At 49.8% G+C, this 19,148-nt stretch overlaps 1 protein-coding gene across 2 annotated transcripts in view; it reads left to right on the forward strand.

The window, feature by feature from the left end:
* The window catches only part of SCUBE1 (signal peptide, CUB domain and EGF like domain containing 1), a 133,761-nt gene that overhangs the window by 15,846 nt on the left and 98,767 nt on the right, over positions 1-19,148 (forward strand). For both annotated transcript variants that reach the window (XM_057556138.1, XM_057556139.1), the window contains exon 3: positions 6,107-6,235. In XM_057556138.1, the coding sequence (XP_057412121.1) occupies positions 6,107-6,235 (129 nt within the window). The remainder of the gene's footprint in view (positions 1-6,106; positions 6,236-19,148) is intronic.

Consider the following 19,148-nt stretch of genomic DNA (forward strand, 5'->3'; position numbering starts at 1 on the left):
AAATAAACAAATGAGACCTAATCCAACTTAAAAGCTCTTACACAGCAAAGGAAACCATAAACAAAACGAAAAGACAATGTATGGAATGGGAGAAAAATATTTGCAAATGATGTGACCAACAAGGGCTTAATTTCCAAAATATACAAACAGCTCATACAACTCAGTATCAAAAATACTAAACAAAACAAAAAACCAAAAAAAACCAATCAAAAAATGGGCAGAAGATCTAAATAGACGTTTCCCCTAAGAAGACCTACAGATGGCCAACAGGCACATGAAAAGATGCTCAAGATCACTAATTATCAGAAATGCAAATCAAAACCACAATGAGGTACCACCTCACACCAGTCAGAATGGCCATCATCAAAAAGTCTACAAATAATAAACGCTGGAGAGGGTGTAGAGAAAGCGGACACTCCTACACTGTTGGTGGGAATGTAAGTTGGTGCAGCCACTATGGAAAACAGTATGGAGGTTCCTTAAAAAACTAAAAATAGAGCTATTATATGATCTAGCAATCCCACTCCTGGGCATATATCCGGGAAAGATGAAAACTTGAATTCAAAAAGATACATGCACCACAATGTTCATAGCAGCACTATTTACAATAGCCAAGACATGGAGACAACTCAAGTACCCGTCAATAGACAATTGGTTTAGAAGATGTGAGATACACACACACACACACACACACACACACACACACACACAATGGAATATTACTCAGCCATAAAAAAGAATGAAATAATGCCATTTGCAGCAACATGGATGGACCTAGAGAATATCATACTAAGTGAAGTGAGTCAAACAGAGAAAGACAAATATTATATATCACTTACATGTGGAATCTAAAAAATAATACAGATGGTTCTATATGCAGAGCAGAAGCAGACTCACATACATAGAAAACAAATTTATAGTTATCAGAGGGGAAAAAGAGTGTGGGAGGAATAAATTAGGAGTATGGGATTAACAGATACAAACTACTAAACATAAAATAGATAAGCAACAGGGATTTACCATATAGCACAGGGGACTATATTCAATATCTTGTAATAACCTGTAATGGAAAATAATCTGAAAATATATAACTGAATCACTTTGCTGTACAGCTGAAACTAACACAATATTGTAAATCAACTATACTTCAAATTTTAAAAAAAGAGTAAATATCTAGAGAGCTTGGCTCTGCCCCCCTCCATGCCTTTACCCTCTCCTCTCTCCAACTGCCTGTTCCTCATTCTCTGACCTTAACAGTCCTTAAAAAGTGGTCCAACATAGAGAACAGACTGGTGGCTGCTAGGGGGAGGGGTTTGGGGGAGGGATGGAGTGGGAGATAGGGGTTAGCAGATGTAAACTAGTGTATATGGAATGGATAAGCAACAAGATCCTACTGTATAGCACAGAGAACTATATTCAGTATCCTATGATAAACCATAATGGAAAAGAATATTTTAAAAAAGAATATATATATATCAGTTATATATACATATAACTGAATCACTTTGTTGTACAGCAGACATTAATACAACATTGTAAATCAACTATACTTCAAATAAAAAAAATTTGTTTTTAAGTGGTCTGAGACTGATGGGCATCTTGGAGGCCTGCAGGACCTCCTCTGGGGCTGATGGCTCTTTGATATGTTTTTTACAATAATAAATCTACTAGCTTTGGCACGGATTTTTTTTTTTTGGTTGATTTGTTTATGTGTTTATCTCTTATGTATTAAAGGAGGAGGCTCACATGATTTTAAAAAACAAAAATTCAAGGCACATACACAGAGAATCAGGGAAGGTTTGGTTTGTGAGCAGACGTTCTGCATTCAGGATGGATGCTGGGTGGGTGGGTAAAGCAGGTTGGCCTCAGAAGGCTGTGAGAGCACTTCAGGCCTGGGGATTGGAGAGGAACCGATAATTCTAAGGGGTGCTCAGATCTGGGGGAATTCTCTGGGACTGGATTAAGGGAAGAAATGTGAGTAGCAAACGTTGCAGCAAAGCTGCACTCTTCAGCCCGTCAGCGCCCACTGTGGCCTACACTGTGGGGAGTCGAAGGAAGGAAAAGGCTAGAGTTGTTTTATGGACTGTCCAGCAATCTCTTTATAATGTCTTTTGTGTATGGTGATCAAGTAGTTTATCATTTTGATAGTGAAAAGGTTGCTGTTAATAATTATACCCAGACAACAGGCATAAACTGGAACTATGCCAGGCAAGTTTGGATGTATGATTATCCTAACTGGGGAAAGACAATTTTCTCAGACCTTACCACCCACAAAACAGCTTGTTCAATTGAATTTTATGGATGTGGTGACTCTATAACTGATTGTGTTTCCTTCCTTGCCTTGGTTTCTAGGAAACTCAAAGTCATATTTGTGGCCTTCCTTTTGTAATTGTGCTGGAATTACCAAAAGTATTTCTGCATACATTCCCCAGCTTTCCCTTATTCTGCAACCCTCATTTCTTTTTCTTCATCCTAACATCTGTTCTTTTTGAAAATCTTATTGTATGTATTTTGTAGACTGTTTAGATGGAGGATGTTTGAAGTCACTGATGGATGGATGAATAGGTGTTTGGTTGAATGGATGGGTGAATGTTTAGCTGGGTAGATGGATGAACAAGTAGGCATGTGTGTGTGTGTTTGGATAGATGGGTGGGTGTTTGGATCAATGAATAGATGGATGGATGGTTAGACATTTAGATGGATAAGTATTTAGATAAATAGATGCTTAGATGAATGGAAGGATGGGTGTCTGGCTGAATATTTAGATGGATGGATGCATGTTTGTATGGGTGGATGTTTGACTGGATAAATGGATGGGGGAATAGGTGATTGGATAAATGGAAGGATGGTCAGCTGACTGGATATTTAGATGGATAGATTTTAGCATGCATAGACAAATGGAAGGATGGTTGGGTGGGTATCTGAATGAATAGCTTATTGGAGTGATAGATGGATGGATAGCGGGTGGGTGGATGGATGTTTGGGTGAGTGGATGCATGACTGACTGACTGGCTATTTGGGTTGATGGGTAGGTGCACACACAAGTGTGTGTGTGTGTGTGTGTGTGTGTGTGTATGGATGTGGCGCAAGTGGAAGGATGAAGGTGTGAATGGATGTTTTGATGATTAGATTATACTTTCTTGGTACATAGGGTAAATGTACCAAGAGTGAAATAACATATATAAAGTGCTTTGCCTATCAATGCCTGGCATGTCATGGGCATTCTAACTTACTAGAAAGGACATGGGCTTTGTAAACTGAAAGACTTTCGTTTTGATCCTTGCCCTACCACTTACTATGTGACCTTGAGCAATTACCTCTCTTCCTTTTACTTTGCTTGGCCATAAAATGGAGTTAAAATACCTACTCCAGAGGGTTGCCGTGAAAATTAAATAAGCTGGTATATGTTTCAGGAGTAGGTACCTGCATACTGAGGTTCCGCATGAGAGAGAGAGAATTCTTCTGCCCAAGCATGGAATAAAAGTCCTCCCCCTCGGTCTGACTGATCAGCCTAAGTCATGTGCCCACCCTGGGACCCGTAGCAGTTGCTATGCCATCTACTGTCTGAGTTAGACTGATCAGCCTGCACTCCCACAGGTGGAGTCAGGCCATCTTCTTTTTTTTTTTTTTTTTTTTTGATTTTTTATTAATTTATTGCATGGGTATTTTGGAACAATCCATTAGTGCAAACAAAAAGCAGCAATCGCCTGCTCCATTATTCTAATCCCTTTTCTCAGAGGCAACCACTTTCTTTTCTTGGGGCTATTTCTTTTGGTATTTTAAACACATTTCTATATATCACACTTATAATTTCATTTCTTATTGGGACATTATTGGGTTTCATTGTTAGAACTGAGAAATCAATTCTCTTTTTTCTTCTCCCATCTTTCTATTATAGTTGTATCATAATTTTTGTTAAATAAAATTTTTATTCTTTATTTGGTTAAACCTGCTTGAATGAAGGAAAGGAGGGAGGCAGCAGTTCGGGAGCTGCTGATTCGCATCAGATGAGAGATGATGCCCACGCGTACAGGCAGTGGAAACGGGTGACCAGTCAGCAGACTGTACCCATGTTAAGCGTGGAGAAAATTCACGTGTTGGTAGCTGATAGGCGTCAGTGGAGAGGTGGAAGGATAACAGTATTCACTGGGATGGAGAACCCCAGGGAAGTGCAGATTGATGAGTTAAAGTTGGGCCGTGTTGCCTTTCGAGTGAGTGTGGACGATCTAGGGGGAGAGGTGGTTGGATTGGTGTATCTGGGGCGCTAGCAAAAGGTCGGAGCTGCAGAGATTGGGAAGTAATCAATATCTGTCTTTATAAATCCATGTGCCCTTTCAAACACAAAATCTTACATCCTGCTTTAATGTTATTTAAAACTTCTAAGTACATTAAGTATAATGATTAAAAACAATTCAAATGACTTACAGAACTGAGCCTGCTTCCCAGCTGACACTGATGGCCTCTGCAGGCAGGCAACCTCCTGTCTCTTGCACCTTTGGGGATCCAGGCAACTTTATTCTTCCCTCATCATGGCAGGGTGGGTGGGCACCAGGAGGAGGCTGGGCAGCTCAGACCCTGTATTCCAGCACGTTCAGTGCTGCAGTTGTCAGTGAAGTTATTCCCTCTGCTGGCCCTGTCCCAGACAGTGCTTGATCACCTCCAGAGTCAAGGAGCTCACTACCGCCTGAGACAGGCCCTGTCTTCCAGATGGACATACCTACCCGTGAACATTAATTGGCCCCCTTGGCTTTCCCCTACTGTGAGTAGCTCTGCCCTCTGGACCGCTTGGAGAGAGCATGGAGCTGGATGTCTCCCTGTGCCTCAGGCATTTGCAGGAGCGGCCAGGTTTGCTTTCAGTTCCCTCTCTTCAGGCTGGCCCCTTCCTGGCTCTCATAGCTGGAGCCTGGCCTCAAAAAATCCCTCTTCGACCAGGTAGAGGAGCAACTGCTTCTTCCCACGTGGTAGCCTCTTGCAAAGCACTTCTAGTACTGCTGAGACGGGGCAATACTGCTCCTGGTTTGGCTGTGGGAACACTTCCGGTTCCACTGGGGAACTTCTGGTTCCGCTGTGGGACACTTCTGGCTGCCCCCTTTCCTGCTTCTCCGCAGAGCCTGTGGAGGTCTGGGTGGGCAGGTTGAACACCCCCTCCCCTCTGCTGCCTTGGGGGGTTGCACTGGTTCGAATCCCACTTACAACCCTTCTAGGTGTGTGACCGTTGCCAAGGGTTTGGCCTTCTTGTGCCTCGGCTTCTTCGATGCCCTTGTAAAATTGGAATAACGACGATGGTGCCTGTGTCTCAGAGTTAGCGTGGGGACTGGGTCGATGATGACGCGTGGTGTCGCCCCCCCGGGACTTGGGCATAGAAGCAGCTCATTGAATGTTAACTAGACTCCCTCCTATTGCTCTCCAGGGTCTCTCAAATCTCTCTGGAACTTCAGAACTGATAGCTCTTTGACCCCTGATGGGAAGTGTTGAGAAAGACTTAAAACAGCAAAAAGGGTGACCTTTACAAAGGCTATTGGCCATTGTTTATGAGACAGAAGCCTTTGTTGTAACAAGGAAACTGGAGCAGTAGAAATTCAGACTTGAGACGCTGATCTGGAAGGAAACTCTGGGGGGAGTATGTGGACTTTTCTCTCATTCCAGAGGTTACATTTTTTGGTGGTGTGCAAAGTTCATTTATTGCATACCCCCTGCCTCACAAGTAATGAGGTCTCCACCTCTGGGAAGCTTTCAAATATCCTGAAAAGAGGCAGTTTGGGGGGATTTTAGACAGGGTCCCTGCGTGCTGTTATGTTAGTGTTGAGAGGGCTTCAAAGGCGGCAGATATGGGTGGGAATCTTGCCTGCTTCTCTGTAGGGGGGATCTGAAAATCACCCCAAACATGCCTGGCACGTGGCCCTGCTCCCCAAGGCGGTGGCCAACCTCGTGGCAGAGCCAGGATCTTCATCTTTGTAACCTTTGGGTCCCCTGCCCCCAGCAAGGATTTTAGTGAATACCTGTTGAGTCACCCCCTAACCACTCATGTCCTGGTGACTTCAGCGGTGGGGGGAGAGGGGACCCCCAGGCTCTTCCTCTGACACCTCTCATGCACCTCATTTTGCAGACATCGACGAGTGTGAGAATGACTACTACAACGGGGGCTGTGTCCACGAGTGCATCAATATCCCGGGGAACTACAGGTGCACCTGCTTTGACGGCTTCATGCTGGCGCACGATGGACACAACTGCCTGGGTGAGTGATGCAGCTGTGCCCTGCCCGCTGGGCACACCCTGCCTGTTTCTCAGCTTCAGCTGGCAGTTCTGGGGGTAGTGGGAAGGATTGCCCTCTTTTGGGTCCTTGTATTAGTTTGCTAGGGCTGCCATAACAAAAAAGCACAGCTTGAGGGGCTTAAACAACAAGAATTAATTTTCTCACAGTCCTGGAGGCTAGAAGTCCAAGGTCACGGTGTTGATGGGTCTCTTTTTATTCTGAGGCTTCTCTCCCTGGCTTGCAGCTGGCCCCCTTCTTGCTGGGTGTTCACATGGTCTTCTCTCTGCGTGCAGGTATCTGATGCCTGTCTCTCTCTCTCTGTCCTAATCTCCTCTTCCTATAAGGACACCAGTCATACTGGAGTAGAAGCTATCCTAACAACTCATTTTCAACGTAATTACCTCTTTAAAGGTCCCATCTTAAATACAGTCACATTCTGAGGTACTGGGGCTTAGACCTTCAACATACAAATTTGGGATAAACCACAGTTCAGCCCATAACAAGGATTCTTACACACCTCCAGATTCTCCTGGTTCAAATACATATATTTTTAAAACAGGTCATTGTATAAAATTTATGAGTAATGCAAACTTTCTGGGTAAAATTGGGAAAACGTAGAAGAACAAGGAAAAACTGGAAAGTTATCTTGGTTATGCTGGTGTGTTTGCCTTCAGGCGTCTCTCTGCAGCCAGGTGTGATTACACTGTAGTTGCGATCAGCTACCTGGCCCCTGTTATCACCCTTTTCCTAGTTGCCTCATAGTTTGATAAGTGACTAACAACCCGGGGCTGCTGTAACAAAGTAACAACTGAGTGGCTTAAGCTACAGAAATTTATCCTGTCATAGTTCTAGAGGCTAAAATCTGAAGTTGTGGTGTCAACAGGGTTGGTTCCTTCTGGGGGCTTTGGGGGAGGACCTGTTTCATGCCTCTCTCCTAGCTTCTGGTAGCCTCAGGCTTTCCTTTGCTTGTAGATCACATTCTCCCTCTGTTTTCCCTTTGTCTTTGCTCTCTGCATGCCTGTCTCTGTGGCCAAATGTCCCCTTTTTTCTAAGGACACGGTCATATTGGATTAGGGTGCACCCTACTGACTTCATCTTAACTTGATCATCTGCCAGTAACCTATCTCCAGAAGGGGTTACTTTCACCGGCACTGGGAGTCAGGACTTCGCCATCTTTGGAGGGATGTAATTCAACCCATAATAGAGGTGGTTTGCAGCCTGTGGCAGGAGGAACATCTCCTGGTAGAAACCACATGGTCTCAAAGCAGATGCCCCGGTCCCCCAAGCCCTCTTCTGCTACCGGCTGCTGAGTGACCTGGGGAACGATGGCTGGAGCCTAGAGGGTAAGACCGTGGACTTGGCCGGAGCGTGGTGTGGCTGTGAACCAGTTCTTAACATCTCTGAGCCTCAGTCACTTGTTGGTAAAGGGAGGGTGTGCAGGGCAGCTGTCTCACACGCTGCTGTGAGCAGAAATTGTGATCGTGCCCAGACGGCTGAGAAGTGTGCCTGTCCCGGGGCTCTCAGTCCTCAGAGCGGTTCCTGTCACCGCGATTGCCACAGGGGTAACGCGCTGTCTGCCTCGCGAGGTTGCGTGTGAGGATAAGATGACACAGTGAAGTGAAGTGGCTGGCACTTGGTGAGTATAAATAGTCCACAAACAGGCATTCGTATTACTGTAGGTGACTCAGTCACCCTTCTGTGGTTGGACGTTTAAGTTGTGTGCTTATTTTGTTTGTTTTTACCATCAGAATCCAGAGGTGATTCTGGGCATAAAACTTTTTTTCTTGTTTCCCCAACTGTTTCCTTAGCAAGTCTTCCCAGAACTACTGGGCCAAAAGGATTATTTGGATTCTTTTTTATGGCTTTTGATGCAGTGCTTCCTGGAAGGGCTCGGTAAACCTTCCATTGTGCCAGCTGTTTTTTTGGTGTATGGCATAGGAAGCTGGACATCCCAAGTGCTCCGAAACTTTTCCAGAGTTAGTGGTGTATTCGTCTTCATTTCCTCTGCCTGTTTTTGTTGAATGCGTATTGGATCTCGGATTAGCTTGTTATGGGAAACAGATCCGTAAACATGTAATTACACCCCCAAATAAGTGCCAAAACGGAGGTCTGGACTGTTAAAGCCCAGAGGAGTCTGTGAAGAGCTACCCCTGCATGGGGTTGGCGGGGGGTGGGGCCTGACTCCTCAGGGCGACGGCATCGAACAGGATCTCCAAAGGTAGACGAGCAGTTTACTGGGTCGAGGGCAGAGCCTGCGTGGAGAGCTGTGGGTGGCTCCTCGATGCCAGGCTGGGGGGGGCGGGGCAGGGGGTGTGGGGAGGAGGAGCGGGAGGTGGGGCTGCCGAGCCAGGCAGAGCCTTTGGTGAGAACCGAGGCTGTATGGCATTCATTGTCCCAGACGCCAGGTTCAGTTGCTGTTCAAGTTTTCTCTCGTTTAATCCTCCCTAGAGCATAAGCATTTAACTTTACTAGTTGCTCGCCCCTTTTTCCAGATGATAGAGTACGTTTCAGAAATTGCTTAGTCCATGAAGGCAGAGCTGACGGTCTCTATGAACAGCAGGCGATATCCCCAGTGGTCAGGAAGACGGACCTTGGGAACTGCCAGTTCTGGGCTCAGATCCTGGTCTGCCAGTTATCAGCTGTGTGACCTTTGGCCACCTTGCCTCCAGGCCTCAGTTTCATCACCTGTAAAACAGAATTCGCCGTCCTCTGTCTTGCACGGCTCTTGCGAGGACTGAGTGGGATGGTGGATGTCGAGCATCTTGAGAGTGCCTGGCACCGAGCGCACAAACGTAATGGGCATCAGTCTGGTCATCGACTTGCAGACCAGGTGTATTGCGGTGGGCTGGTCTGACGCCCCCGAGACCTTGTGGGGGCCGGGCCTGCTGTCTGCAGCCCCCGGGCTGTGTCGGACACACAGGCTCCCCTCCTCGTCACAGCTCTCTTAACCTGGGCAGTCACCTGTTTGTAAACACCCTTGTTCTTGGCTACGGCAGGTGTACCCAACGCCTCCAGACTAATGGAGTCTGTGCAGGTCTTTGTTTCAAGCCCAGGATTTTCACGGCGGATTCTTTTTACACTAATCAATTTAAGGAACTGGGTAAGACTCCACCCACCCCCGCCTCCGAGCACAGATTGCAACTTCGTACGGCTCTAACTCACACATATGGCAGCCGACAAAAGGCTCTCTCTGTTGCTCCTCTGCTTTTAGCTGGGGCAGACGCTTCCCGACAGACCTCCTTATGTTTGGGCTTTTTCCTTCTCAAGACAAAACTCCGGCTCTAGAGAAGACAGACCTTGGCTCCCACTGTCTCCAGCCCTGCCTGACTGCCTAAGCTCTCAGAGCCTCGACTCCCTCACCCATAAAACGCTGAAAAAGTGCCCAGCACAGTGTCAGAATCATGGAGGCTTATAGATACTGGCTGAAACAAGTAACGCTGTATGAGGAAGCTGGACTGGCAGTTGGAAGATGTGACCCAAATTCTGTCACCACCACCCATGAGTTCTATGTCAGAGACCAGTTACTGACTTTCCATGTGTCAGTGCCCCTAACTGCAGAGTGGGTCAGAAATGCCTGTCTCGGGGTCACTGTGACAATTAAATATGAAAGTAGACCTGGAGAGCTGAACGTACTGATGTGACATTCTCCGCGGGTGCTGGGTCTTGTCGTCATTTGTTGCAGAGGTTTCAAGCTGGCAGCCCACAGCCCTCCTCCAGCCTGTAAACGTGTTTGGTCTCTCCCTGCCATGTTGATGATATGATCGTGACGATGGTGGTGGTGATTGAATTATTTGTCAACATTTATAAATCAAGGGGTGTCAATTATAAAGTTTAAATTAAAAATTGATAATTATATAAAAATCAATATTTCCAGCACTGTTCCTGCTTGGCCATAGTCACCCGGCCCCTGACTTTGTGTGACTTGGGCAGGGGTAGGGGTGCATATCCCATGTGGTCCAATGTGGAAGTCATTACGAAGCTTCAGACTGGAATCTGTTCAATCTTTTCTACCTTGACAAGCATTCCTAATGACTTGGAAGGCCAGACTGGAATTTAGAAATCTAGGACTCCTTGGAGTTCTGTGCCAGAAAGAGGTAGTGTGGGCAGTGCCTGCTGCCCGCCCCTTCTTCTCACCCCTGGCTCCATCCTACACCACAGGGAGCCTGAGGACACCCTAACCTGAGTGTGTAAGCTCTGGCCATTTGCCCCCAAACCATCTTCCCTTTGGCTTGGTCCTGTTATTTGTCCCTCTGAGAAGAGACAGGCTTGGGCCATTTGGACAGGGAATTTTGGGGTCTCAAACACCCAGCGTGTGGTCTAGAAGGATGGGTATGTGTTCCAGGTGCCATGACCCCCCGGGGACTCCTTGCTCTATGGGGAGGGCTGCAGCCACAGGGGGGGCAGAACCGGGACCCTCAGGGCATGGAGCCAAGAACAGGGGCACCTCTTGCCCACGTCTCATGTGGTCCCGGCAGCAACGGCAGGCGCCGCCCCGTGGCTGCCCCCTGCGGAGGGTGTGTGTACGTCCCTGATTGCTGCACTCCCCACCGCTCCCTATTGCTCACAACCTGTTGGTCACTTAACTGCCTGCTCGGTCTCAGTCGGAATTGTGTTCACGCTGCCTGATGGAGCTTCCAGCGCAGGGCCTGCCCTCAGTGGGTGTTTGGTGGGGGTGAGTGGTCGGAAGGTTCTGCGTCCTGCATTCTCGCTGCTTTGCGCAGTCCTGACCGTCTCCGGTCAGTCACTCTGAGCCCCACTCCACAACCCATCACCCATCAGGGACAGTTAGGCCTGTCTGCGTCTCCTGTTGTTTTGTCTCCAAAAGTCTGGGTCAGAAGTCTCGTCCGGTTGTAACATTCCGCTGTCAACCACCGCTGAATTCCTTCGGGATGATGGCTGGAGTCGAGCCTGGTCAGCACAGTTTGAAAAGCATTCTGAGCTAACTAGGAGAAATGAGGCTGATGGCTGAAGGGTTATTTTCTTGCCTGGGTTTTCACAGTTGAACCTTTTCTTTTCTTTTGAACAAATGAGGTTATTTTCTTGTGGAGATGGTTTGCCTGGGACTGTGTCCTGGAGGATGGCCAAATCTGTCCTCTGGGGAGTAAAACCCTGTTTCTGTTTGACATCTTTATTGAGGAATTTCTCAAATATAACAGAAAATGACACCAGAGGGAATTGAAACCATGATGAGATCCTTGCTCAACCCCAAATGACTGCTTTTAGCATTGTAATTACTTGAAATAGCAGTAGTTCTGTTTGAAAAATATTATTCCAAACTCCATGCAGTTGGACATAAGAGCAATATTTAGGCTAATAGAATAAGATTTTTTTCATCTTAAATTAAAACCAGCAGTGGATAATTTTTTCCCGACTCCACAAAGCAAGGCTCCTTTCTCCCTAAAGCCATTAGTTCACTTAGCCAGATGTTTTCTGCGACCCCAGTCTTTATCTTGACTTACTGAAAAATATGGTTCTCAAGTTGCTCACGGTCTGAATTTTGGACTTGCTTCTCAGCACTTTTTCCCCTGATGAAGAGGAGTCATCTGTAGCCAGGTTCAACAGAAAAGTTGTTTTGTTAACCAGATCGCTACATTCCCGTTAACACTTATGGAGCACCTACTGTATGCCCGGGCTTGTGCTAGATAGTCAGCTTCTCTTAGGTGAGATGAGGGGACTTTGGCCGCACCTCTGCCGTGCACCTGGAGTCGCCCAGGATGTCGTGCTCACATTCTGTCGTTTAGTTCTCACAGCATCCATAGGCAGAAGCCATGAGTATCCCCTCTTTACAAATGAGGAAACTGAGGCTCAGAGAGGGAAAGTGACCTATGTAAGGACACACAGCCAGTAAGTGGTAGGGCTGGGACCAGAGCCCAGGTCTGTGCATTTGCCAGTTCAAGCCTGTAAAGCCACTGCCCGCCCCTTGCCCCATGGCACCCGGAACAGAACCAGCTCTGGGAGGCTGGTCCGGATCAGGGAGGGGCTTCCTTCACTGGGGGTTAGATATGCCCTGCTCTGAGTGTGGGAGTCACTGAGAAACCCTAGCATCTGCCAAGCCAGGCTGGTGGGTGGCGTGCTGAAGGGCGTGAGGGCGGCCCCTGCTCCAGAGAGTTCCCCCAAATCTGTACTGCCTCCCAGGCCAAGGCAGGATCTTGCCGCCCATGCAGGAGCCTTGTGTCACCCTTGAGCTTCTTTGGGGCATTGTCTTACCCCGTGTGAACGAACAGAGCCCTGGTATTACTGAACCCTCTCATGTGGCTCCCATCACTTTCACAGGAGCACCCAGTTCTTCTGCCCGCCGGCTCACGAAGCCCTCAGGCCAGGGTGCTTGCTGCCAGCCTCCTCTCCTCACCTCTCATCCTTGCCCACCTGCGCCCTCTGGCCCAGCCTTCCTTAAATCCACACGGTCCTTCTACCCCTCCCTGCTGTTCAGGGCTGCTCCCTGAGACCCCTCCCCCAGCATGACCTGGTGAGGTCCTACTCATCATTCGAGACCCAACCTCCATCTCCCTTTGCTCCAGAGTCTTCTGTGACCACGTCGTACACACCTGCACCGTGGCTGTGCGCCGGGGTCCTCCCTTCTTCTCCTGCAGGCAGAAGCTATCTTGTTTATCTCGTCTTCCTCCTCAGAATCTAGTGTGGTGTCTGGCATATCACAGGCACATAATAAACATTTGTAGAATGAATGAATGAATGAGTTTGAAGAGGGTCCTCAAGCTCAGCAAACGTCTGTGCTGGGCACATAGCAGAGATCCAGGTGAATTAGATGGAGCACGTGTCGCAGGACTCCCAGGTTCATGAGAAACACAGAAATGTTCACGCTTCTAATGATAGGTAGAAAGGGCTATATTCGCAGTGACACGAGCCTCCAACCTAGTGTTCATCCATTTGTTTATTCAAAAAAATTGTTCTGAGCACCTGCTGTGTGCCAGGCCTGGTTTTAAGTGCTGAAGATACAGTGAGTGGTGAACAAAAGCAACCAAGCACCCGCACTAGGGAGGGGGGAAGACAGTGCACAAGTAAGCTCATAACTCAGTAAAGTAAGCTCAGTCAGGTCAACTCCAGTGAAAAATAATAAAATAAGGTGATAGAAAGTGATGGAGGCAGGATGACAGTGTTGGAGAGGGTGGCATTCCTGTTACTATTGCTGCATAAAAACCACCCCACACTTAGTGACATAAAACACCCTTTGACTCTGCTTGCAAATTCTGTGGCTCAGGAATTCAGACAGGACGCAGCAGGGACGGCTGTCTGAGCTGCACGGTGTTTGGGGCCTCAGCTGGGAAGACGTGAGGCCAGAGATGACTTGATGGGGGCTGGACTCATCTGGAGGCTTCTCTGCTGACGTCTCACGGTTGATGTTGGTTGTCAGCCAGAACACTTACGGGCAGCCTCTCGGTGCGGTCTTTCCACATGGGCTGGTGTGGGCTTCCTCACAGCATGGCCGCTGGGTCCCAAGAGAACAAGACACAAGTGCGTGGAAGTTTTCCAGTCTAGTCTCAGAAGTCACTTTCACCCAGCTCTACCTGTCAAGGCAGCTACAAAGGTCCATCCACGTTCTTGGGGGCGAGGCGGGGGGCACTTGGGGAAGGGGGCCTCAGGGAGGAGGAGGAAGCTGCCCTGTGAAGATCTGGGGAAGACCTTCCCTCCAGGCAGAAGGGGAGGACAAAGGCAGTGGCCCGAGGTGGCGACAAGCTGGGTGAGTTTGGGCACAGGTCACTGTGCCTGGAGGATCTGGAAGGAGGGAGAGGGTCTGGAGACGAGGTCGGGAGCGGGCAGGGCCAGGTCATGTGCAGCCTTGTAGGCCCTAGAAGGGAGTTGGGATTTTATTCTAAATTAGTTGGGAAACCACGGGACATTTTAACCAGGGATTGACATTTTAATTAAGAGATTTGCTTTCTGGCTGCTCAGTAGAGAATGTGTTACCTGGAATAAGAGGCAGAGACCCCTGTGGCGATTTGGGTCAGAGATGTTGGTCGGCCAGGTGACAGTGGTGGCAGTAATGAGAAGTGGTTGAATTCATGTATGGTTTGAAAACAGGGCCAAAATGAATTGATGATGGACTAGATGTAAGAAGTGAGGGGAAAAGAGGAATCGAGACGGACTGCTAGATTTTTGCTCGGAGTTACTGTGTAGCTGTGCTGCTGCGGCTGAGATGGGCAAGACTGGGGGGAGGACAGACTTTGGAATGGGGAGCGGGGTGAACTAAGAGTCTGTTTGGCCAAGTTCAATTTGAGATCATCCGTAGCCATCTGAATGGAAATGGTAGACAAGTTCAGAAGTCTGTGGGGTCGTCAGGTCTGGGGTTCGGGGAGAACGTGAGAGCCTAGAGCTTCTAAATGGCGTCAAAATCCAGAGCTCTTAACGTTCATTCGTTTCATACAATTCCGTGAGCACCTGCCCTGTGTCATGTCCTGGGCTGGGAGCTCGCAGCTGGGAGGTGGATGACATAGTCCCAGCCGTCAAGAAGCATCGGGAATCAGCCTCCCTAGCTTTGAATCCTGGCTCCATCACTTAACTGTGTGACCGTGAGCAGGTAACTTCACGTCTCTGGGCCTCTGTATGCTCATCTGTACGGTGTGGCTAATAGCAGTGCTTATTTGACAGGGGTGATGCAGAGACCAAATGAGATAAGCTTTGCAAGGCACGTGCCTGGCACACGACAGGGGCCCAACAGATGTGCATTACCTACTTATCACTTACTCCTGGTGTGCAAAGTCAGAATACTTTTTAAAGGACGTGGATGTCCTTTCTGCGCTGGCGAAGAGGCAGGGGGACGAGCCCCGTCCCTGAGCTGGGGGTGAAGCTCCAGGGACTGTTGGGGACTGTCCCTTGTGTTCCGCACGGTGCTCCTGCCAAACGAGCCACTGCTCACCACCCTCCCGGGTCAGAAACCTCTCCTCCCTCCTGCTTATCCATCGGCCGGGGTCACGTGGCATCAGGGCTTCCAATCCCAGCTCTGCCACATACTCATTTTGTGACCTTGGACCCTTGTCACCTCTTTCTCAGTCTCAGTTTTGTTTTCTACAAAATGAACATGATCCCTGTCTGGTAGGATCAGATTGCGCAGGTGACACCACAGGGCATCAGGCAGAGGGAGAAGAGGAGGAGGGGAGCCCGGGAGGCGGCAGCAGGGCCCAGGAGCCGAGCCGCACATGTGGGAGGGAAGCACCGCAGAGGCCCAGATGCTCCGCGTCGGTTCAGCGGTCACAGCTCTCCCTGCGCCCGGCTGCTCCGTGGCAGGATGAAAGGGCCGCGCTCCAGCCCTTTTGAAGGCGCCCTCTCTCATCCCGGAGGACAGCTGGAGACAATGTGTTGCTCCCTTGAACCCCTAACGAAGGCTCGAGTTGCCTCTGTTTATTTGTCTTTATACTTCAACAGCTCAAATGCATTTCTTACTGGGAAAAAAAATGCTGAACATTTTAATGTAAAACTAAACAGCTTCGGACAGTCATATACTTACTCCATAAACACCAATATTTTTCAAGGTAAACTGGAGGGGTTTCTTCCTGTTCGATTTACGCCCTCCCCTCCCTGCTTTTCCCTAGTCTTGGCCCACATTCAGGTGGTCTAAACACACTTGGTTGGAGGGATTTGCTGTCAAAGGACAAGTTGGATTCAGACTTGCTTCTCCTCCCAGCTTTTTACAACTGTTAATCTGATGGAAATTCTTTGGCTTGAAGAAAAGAAACAGACGGGACAACAGTGTGCATCTTTATAAATGGGCTTCCTTCTTTCCCCGAATCACTACAGAACCAGGGAGATCCTGGAGCGGGGAGGGAGGTGGATTGATTGAGACCCAGGTGTGTTTTGGGGGGTGGAGTGGCCTTCTCCAGCCTCATGCCTGCAGCCAGCTCAGGACTGGGGGCCAGGGGGAAGGGGTGGGGCAGAGCAGCGGGGTGCTTCTTACAGAAGGGGCAGGCGAGTGCTGGGGGAGAAGGGCAGTGGGCCAGGAATCAGGCTCTTTGGGCCACGGACTTGCTGAGGGACCTTGGGAAACTCCCTAACCTCTCTGTGCCTCAGTTTCCCCATCATATGTGAAATAAGAGATGGGATTCGACCAATGGTTTTGCGATTTCATGGGGTCTTGTTTCTAGCAGCAGACCCATTTGTTTCAAGCAGAATCGTACGGTGGTCACACTACTCTGGCTGAAAGGGGAGGCAGGACTGGCAGGGATGAGACCCCTGCTCTCCATGGAGCCCACCCCCACCTCCGCAGGGTCCCTGGGGTCAGGAGCACTGTCTGGAACCCCTTGGCCTGGCTGTTGTGTCAGAGCCCTTCTCCCTCCAACATCTTGTGATTCGATGACTTGGTGGCGTGGAGTGTCCTCAGGGACAATGGCCAAGCTCCTCGTCCCTACCAGCTGCAGTCCCTGTCTACTTCTTTCTCCTTATTTCTCAGAACTGTAATCTCCAGCATGTCAAACAGCTTCCATTGCCCTCAGTGGTACCCCGCTTTCCCGCTCTGGCGTATCCTTACACCTGCTGTTCCTTCTGCCCGAATCACCCTTCCCCGTGCTCGTCAGTAACGCTTTCTTCGGCTGACGCCTACTTGTCACAACTCAGCTCGGGCATCAGCCCCTCCAGAAAGCTTTCCCTGAGTTGCACACCCTTCCCCTGGGGACCTACATCCCGCTCAGGCTGCCCTCTGCCTCAGCACTGAGCTCCTGGCTTGTCCCTGGACACCAGGGGCGGGTCTCTCCTGCCCTGGGAGGTCCTGGAGAGCCATGCTCCAGAGTGACTTAGCCCTGTGTTCCTGGGCCCAGTGCAGGCTGCTTTGTGTGATGGAGGGATGGGCGGTTGGCCGGTGAAGGGGACAGAAGGTTGGATTCTGACTCTCCAGGAGAGCATGGTTTGACAGTGGTGCATGCACAAGCCTGGCATGGGGGCAGAGCTTCAGCGCTCTCAGAACTTCTGCGATCTGCGTGGCGGTAGCAGGGGCGGGCGGCGGGGGGCTCTTAGCAGCCCGCGTGACTGCAGCCCCCTGTGGCTGGCTGAGCTTAGGACGCCCCCGTCCCCGTCCTCATCTCCAGGCCCAGCCCCTTCCAGTCTCTGTTGTAGATGAGGGGAGAGCAGCGACCTAGGAAGCAGACGCCTCAGCCTTGGCTCCCAGCTCCCTTCCTAGCAGTGCTTTGGGGCCAGCCCTTCACTCTCACTGTTCTTACCCCAAAAAGAGCAGTGATGATGTCCCTGGGAGGGCACTGTAGGCATCAAGCAAGGTGGTCTGTGTGGCGGCAGGGGGGCACCCAGCGGGCGGCAGGAGCCTTTGCTGCCTCTCCTTCCTGCTCTCCCTCTGGTTGCATGTTCAGGTCAGAGACCACATCACAATACGAGGCAGCCCTTCCCATTGGTAGGACTGTGTTGAAATCTGTTGTCGATCATCCTGTGCCAGCCTTGCCTTTGAATAGGTCTCAGTTTGGTGACCTGGGGAAGAAGTCCTGCTCTGTCCCAGGGCAGAGCATGCCAAGTCCATAAACAGCAAAGAAAAACACCCAGTTGCAGAGGACAGGCCAGGCGAGCAGACACGTTCCTTCATCTTTCTTGTTTGCAGTTCATACGCCAAGGGCTGGGTCAGAACTCAGAGAAATAAACAGAAAATAAGTGTCTTGTGAAGGCTCTTTAAAAATACTTCACCACCAAAACATATGCCCCAAACCAGAACTGAACCGTGCGCCTGAAAAGGGGCATTTATCAACGAGTAAGTGTGCCCCGGCGTATCCAGTACCGTTCTTCCTCTGCCAGTAACCTTGCTTACTTTGGAGCCGTCTGTGCCCTGGGTGGCGATGGGGTCACCCTGGACGTTTGCCGGGTCTGGCTGCCTCTGCACAGATGCTGCAGCGACCATTGTTTCTCAACACCGACAGGCTGTTGATAGCGGCCATTCGCCACCCCCGTGCCTCGCCTGCTCCAGCCCCCTCCCTGGATCTGCCTCACCCCAACCATACGCAGCTGGAAATAGACTAGCCGGCAGTGAGGGCTTGCACCCGGCTGGCACTCCTTGTTTGTGGGAAGTAGGTAGCCATGGTGGCAGCTTCCCAGCTGCTTGGTCTGGGGTCTTTAGTAACCCCACAGGTGTTACCTTAATGATGGGAGAGGATCCCACAGGCCGACTTGCCCTGCCCTGGCTTACATGCTGGCCGCCAAGGGGTCAGATGCCAGTGAAGTCATCTGGATGAGCCTTGGTGGAGGCCTCTCTGAGTGGGATCCTCCTGGGGCCCCTCTTGCCCTTGGAGGAGTCTGGGGTCCGCAGCCTGGCAGCTGGCTTCTCGGGCTCCGGGCTCCGCCTGCCACTCTAGCCTGGCCTTCTCTCCATGTGAATGTGAAGCCTGTCCGCCTGCCCTCTGTGCTTCCTCCCACCTGAGAACGTCTTCCCTTGCCTGTCCCGAGTGCTCAGTCCATCCTTCTGCACCTCTTCCCTGGCCTTCCCGGCAGCCTGACTTGGTCCCCACGCTGCCCTTGGGCCGACCAGAGTCAGGGTGCTCATCACGCAGAGCTGAAAAGGTCTGTTTACTTATCCATCTTCCACTCGCGTAATAATTATACAGAAACACTCAGAGAAATCAATAGAAAAGACAGAAAATAATTCCCCCATTAGCTCGCCACCGCAACAGGTCAACAGCTTTCATGTCCTAATGTTCTTGTCCGACATCATCTGTGTGTAGAACTGACTATATATGGTTGTGATTGTGCACTGATGTGTGTACGCTGCTTCCCCCCGCCCCAGAAGACGTTTTTCACTCTTGGTGTGTCATCACGTAGCTGAGATGTGGGACTGGAATCGGAGTCCAGGATGTGGCGGGCCTGGCGGCCTGTGGGCGCTGAGTGAGAGCCGCTGTTGCTACTGTGGCCGTCTGGTTGGGAGAAATGATTTGTAACCTCTGGGTCAGCAGCTGAGCCC

The sequence above is a fragment of the Balaenoptera acutorostrata genome, chromosome 11 (assembly GCF_949987535.1).
Source record: "Balaenoptera acutorostrata chromosome 11, mBalAcu1.1, whole genome shotgun sequence".
In the NCBI taxonomy this organism is placed as follows: Eukaryota; Metazoa; Chordata; class Mammalia; order Artiodactyla; family Balaenopteridae; genus Balaenoptera; species Balaenoptera acutorostrata.